At 41.2% G+C, this 6,000-nt stretch overlaps 1 protein-coding gene across 1 annotated transcript in view; it reads right to left on the bottom strand.

The window, feature by feature from the left end:
• Nucleotides 1-6,000, bottom strand: part of b4galnt4a (beta-1,4-N-acetyl-galactosaminyl transferase 4a) — a 153,266-nt gene that overhangs the window by 13,354 nt on the left and 133,912 nt on the right. The window contains exon 9 of the mRNA XM_019894248.1: nt 417-483. Within this exon, the coding sequence (XP_019749807.1) occupies nt 417-483 (67 nt within the window). The remainder of the gene's footprint in view (nt 1-416; nt 484-6,000) is intronic.

A 6,000-nucleotide genomic window follows, 5' to 3' on the forward strand; every position in this document is an offset into this window, starting at 1 on the left:
GCTTGACACTAATGGACAGCATCTCAATTTAGCGGCAAGAGCTTGGTTAAAATAAAATAAAACACACATACAGTAACTTATACAGTGCCTTGCAACTGGCTGGTGACCAATTGATGGTGCACCCTGCCTCTTGCCCAAAGACAGCTGGGATCAGCTACAGCTCTGCCGCAACCCTAGTGAGTGGTACAGAAAATTGATGGATAGATAACTGATGCAATTAAAGCCCTGCTGTTTAGTTTACCTTTAAACGAGTTGATTTTTTGTCATGGATGTTATGTATTTATGTACAGTAATAACTGTGCCACTCTCTACTCCCTTAAATGCGCAGTGGGGATAAATAAAGTTTTCTGAATCTGAAAAAGTCCTACGAGAAGAGCTCACTTTTAAAATTCAACCAAACAAAATGAAACTTTTACCTGCATATAATGAGATGAAGGCCGAGTCTATCACTTCATATTTCAGACCAGGGAGGAATGGACGCCACTGTGTGTGTGAAAAGAAGAGAAAGGATGTCGTGAGAAGAGCAAACATGCACAAGCAAGTCAAGATGCATAAATCTTATATCACAGTTTATAGTCCACCCTGACAGTCACTGTTATTGATTTGAGCAACTTCATGAGATCAATGAGATGCTTGGGATTTGGTACCAAAACATTAGGCGGAGTAAGGAAGGAAAACATAAACTCAAAGACTTAGGGCATTAGGACAGTGAAAAAGAGCATAAAATATATGAAATACCCGTAGATATCAAAATAGGCAATAAACAGTGACAATCAGTGATTTAAATCAACACAATGATGTGACAACAGAGAGAAAGGCACAAGAAAGGAAACGACAAGCTACAATTCTTTTTAAAGAGATTTAACAATTAACAAGTCACTTCTTGTTAACGTGGCCGTAATTACAGGAGACAGGTCATTTGTTGCTCTGCCTTCTTGAGGATCCAAACGAAATAACCCCCCACCACCACCACCACCAAAACACACACACACACACACACACACACACACACACACACACACACACACACACACACACACACGCACACACACCCCTTTAAATAAATTACACAGAGACTGGTATGTGATTGTGTCTATTACCCGTTTCCAACTCACATTCATGCGAACCATAACAATGTAAAAAGTGCATGTATTGTATTAGACTGACAAAACGAGGTTAGCACAACCTCATGTAGTGTTGCTGCAGCAGGAATGGATCGACAGGCCCCGCAAGGTTTCAGTATACTGCCGTTGTTTTACGAGACAGTCCGCAATGTCAGGAGGGACAGGTGGCACATACACACAATATACAGAATGAAAAAATACTGGAAAAAAGAACTGGAAGTAAAAGAGCTTCATTCTGGCGAAATGAGCCAGATCCAAATTACACAGTTGAAAATGCCAGCATGTGTGGACTAGGAAAAAGTCATGATGACACACATACTGTAGGCATTGCTTTTCCTGAGTTTGCAATCTTTCTGTAATTACAGTGAGTGTGACGTCTCAAGAGTTTACACATACTACAGGGAGAACATCGACTTTGTCTTAACCTGTGTAACTTTGTAGGAAAATTAAAGGCACTAAAAACACACACAACATTTGAAAAACCATCCATCCATTTTCTGATCCACTTATGCTCACAAGGGTTGCGGGGACAATCAATTAGCAATGGAAATAAGATTCTAACCATGGTGCAAATTGTCAGAGTCATAACAGGTTCATCTTAGGTTTGACTATAAATCAGTCTTGTTCAGAGTTGTTTTGAGAAATTTATACTCATTCAGGGGTTTTCCTCTTTCATCAGTCCATTCTCAACACCGATGATCCTATTCAGGGTTGCAGGGAAAAAGGCGAACTACATCCTGAAATGGCCGCCAGCCAATCACAGGGCACATAGAGAGACAGAGAACCCATCAGACTCACATTTGTCACCAAGTGGAACCTGAGCCTATACTGTTTGCACCAAAGTCAGGCGATTGCAGCACTTCACACACACACAAAAAAAAAAACAAAACCCTCTCTCTTTCTAAGAGTACTGAGATGTTCACGCAACATCCGGTTTATGCACTTCTGTGCCCTGTCAATTTGAAATAATGTCCAGTTTTTTGGGGGGAGGGGGTTCATAAAGGGATGAGAAGTTAGAAGTGTGTGTTTTTTTTTTTTTTTAAGTCCGATTCATCATTTAATTGCATAGATATTGAAATAATCATTAATTGCAGCCCTTATACCAGTGGTTCTTAACCTTGTGAGAGGTACCGAACCCAACCAGTTCATATGCACATTCACCGAAGCCTTCATTAGTAAAAAACAAGAATATGACTTTTTCAAATTCAAGACATAAGAAATGCATTTATTAAAAGCCGAAAAAAGTAAATAAAATTTCAAGACACAAGTATAAGTTTTTTAAAAATTGTATGACGTACTATCACGGACGGCAGTCACACGTTGACTCCTGAGCGAACTAAATTTCTTGCAGCACTGATTGGACAAGCAATGTCATGTGATCATCTGCAGCCAGTGATGGCTTAGCGGGCGTATCATAACTAATTGACATGTTGAGTCAGGTGTGTCTTAACCTCCATGGCAGAGGCTCTGTCGAACCCCTTGAGACCAATTCACCGAATCCCTGGGGTTCGATCGAACCCAGGTTAAGAACCACTGCCTTATACAGACTGTGTTTGGGCTGTGTTTCGTGACCGGTGAAAATCTGGCATTGCGAATAGTTTAAAAGGCACACTTGTTCTTCTTTCATCCATTATTTTTCATTTCTTTTTCTTTGTTGTTGACATTTTAATATTTCGTGCATTGTTCTTTTTAATCAACTGATGGAAACCTTTTGTCAGTTTTCTTGCGTCCCTTTAATTATTACAGTGGGATGCAGATTCATCTTGAAACCGAGGGAAAGACACGTAAGAATTACAAATGCATGTCTTCGACAGCTGCTGAACTTGAGGTGAACCTTAACAGGATCAGAGTGATTAAAAAGCAAGTAGTATCAAATTTACTTTCACAATGAAAGGACACACGATATACTTTAATGGCTGCCTGCAGATGGCACAGATCACTGACTGATTTATGGCGAAGCGGGGATGTGTGAGGCAGATGCCGAGTGGACTCTCCGTGTACATTTGTGTGTGTATGCGTGTGCGAGTATGTCTTGCCTTGCGTATGAGTTTCCAAGGAGTAGGTGAGTATGCACAGAGAACGGCATGTGTATTAATTAGGAGACGGTCAGAGACTTCTCCTGGCAGGAGCGATAAAAGAGGAACATTAAAGGCCTGAATTTAAATCTTACACCTTTGCTGTCACCGCTAATTAAGCCACGACTTTCTTCTTTTCCTTGTCTTTCTCTCGGTGGCACCATTTAATGACCGTTGCTTTGCTTTATGCTGATAACAACCGACACTTTCCATTAGGTCAGCGACAAGAAAGCAATTCAACAAATTTAGACCCATCCACACCAACAAAACAAAGAAATAACTTCATTTGGAGTGTGAACACGATAAATGTTTCCGCAGATGCCTTACATCCTTCACGGTAACACCTAACCTTCCATGCAGATGCCCTGCCACCTCAGCTGTGATCCCTCAATGCCAAAAGTGGGCAATTAATTATACAAAGGGGCCATGTGAGAAACCGGAACGGTTATCGAGGGCCACACCAACCTGCTAACCTCAATTGTGTTCCACATTAGGTGAATGTATTTATATAAAGCATTCTATTGTATTTTTTCCAATGAGTTGATTCTTGGTGAATGTAGGAAAAAAATCTGAAATAAAGTTATAAACCACCCATATCCAAAGTCCGGTGTAGGGGCCAATTGTGAGCCATGTTTAAATTTCGACTGGCCCGCAGCCTCTGGCATGGAATCAATCATGCGTGGCTCGTCAGCACTCTTGGGCATAGTAGAAAAGTACAAAATACATCCTGATTTATAAAGCACTTTCACAACAGCTGCAGCTGTAACAAAACACTGAACAAAACAGTGAACATAAAGTAAAAATAATAAATAAAACACATAACATAAAACACGGACAGTCGTGCAATCCTATTGTATTGTAAAAGTACAAAAAAAAACCAAAAAACAAAAACAAAATTATTTTCCATTTCACCAGGAGATGGCAGGAAACCTGTGGCTTAGCTTTCGGGGGCGTTCGGAAATACTCTGAGCGTGATCCGAACACAACATTCTCTCACACAGTTTTGTTAGGCGTCACAGTGAATTTACGAACACACCTCTTGCTGCATGACCCTTGTGTGACCCTTTCCAGTCCATTTGTAAAATGGAGACACGAAGAAAAGAAAAGTTGGTAGAAAGGGGGCAAGTGGAAATGAGCATTGTGTGTAATACTAATTTGCCAAGAGACTGTGGCTATTTTCAAGGAATTTAATAGCAAAAGGAACTACCTGATAAAACATGCAAACGACAAGATGACTGGGAAGTGGAAACGAACGCAGTGAACACTTCAAGTAATTAAAACTGGTCAGCCCCCTCACATTTTCACCATACCAAATCTGGCCCTCTTTGTTATAGGTAGTCATTGAATGGTAGAAGTTGCTGTTACAAAAAAGAGGAAAAAAAATATTTTCATGTTCAGGTATCTTAAAAAAAGTGATGTCTGACCGAGTGCCTTTGCCATGGTGTTGCTATGCACGCTCGGACTCGCAGCCCCCCAGTGTCGTCGGGGATACCCAGCGGCCACGGGTTCCTTGACTGGATTATTTACCTCCCGTTAGCAACAAAAACTAAAAATAAGGAATTAATTGGACAGCTCTCAAGACAAAACCAGGTGAACAACTAGGGGTGTGCATCTCTCAAAGATGAAATGATACGTATCGCTATACTATGAGTGGGATACAATTCGAGGAACAATTCAATTTTGTTCAATTCAATGGGATAACGATTTGATAAGATATGGTATGACTCCGGTCGAGAGAGTGTGAGGTGATATGTTTCTTGTCCTCCATCGTAAATCAAGCTTTGATGCACTTTGAGCTAAACAAATTGGAAGCGAAACATCGTTGAACCACTTAGAGGAGGTAGGAATTCACTCATCATCCTGCCTTGTAGAAGACCCCGAGTAGTGAATGTAAAAATCTAATTGGCTCAAAGGAGAATGAGCAATTTTGACAGAGGGTGTGTGGTCAAGGCCAGCACTCGAGATTGTGAAGGCCTTCGGAAAAATCATATTTGCACGGCACCACAAGTGGCTGCCAGTCATTTGTGTATACACACACACACACACACTCACACACACACACACACACACACACACACACACACACACACACACACAAAATCAGGCCTAAATTATTAATTAGAATCTTGAGTAAAATTATCACTACTCTGTATGAAATAGAATACACTAGTAAGAAAGTAAAGATGGTGTTTGCCCCCCCCATCCCCCTCTTTGTTGCCAAGTGGCCACTGCTTCATGGCACTGAATAGAAGATGGAAAGAGAACTGTTTAATTCCCACACGATTGCCGCTACAATATGATGTGACATTTCCAGTCCAGGCTCAGCATAATAGAGAGCTTGTGTCACTGTGCAACTCTGCGAATTTGCTTACTCAAGTTAAAAAAACAACAAGCTCCACATTCATTGGTCTGGTGCTCCCCACAACACGTACTTTCCATTCGTTTTGGGATGCAGTGCACTCCGCACCTGCTTCCTCCTGTGCCTTCCATCACACAATAGAAAAGAAATGGGCCAGTCATGAAAGAGCAAGGTTTCATTTCTTTCTCAAAGATAAGACTGCACCTTTGTATTCTTTCTTCTTTATAACAAGCGCTGCAAAACAAATACATTCTCACAGAAAAAGCTCACCTTTGACCACACAATCACAGCCTGGCATACAACACAAAGGGGTGGGGGTGGGGGGGAAGCTGTGAATCCGGGCTTTCCTCCACAACAGATGAGTGTCTGCTTTTATGTAGATTTGTGTGAGCTCTGTGCTGACGCTGTTGTGGGACACTTGCAATAAATCTGCTATTTTTGG

This window comes from Hippocampus comes, unplaced genomic scaffold (assembly GCF_001891065.2).
Source record: "Hippocampus comes isolate QL1 unplaced genomic scaffold, H_comes_QL1_v1.1 scaffold104, whole genome shotgun sequence".
Classification (NCBI taxonomy): Eukaryota; Metazoa; Chordata; class Actinopteri; order Syngnathiformes; family Syngnathidae; genus Hippocampus; species Hippocampus comes.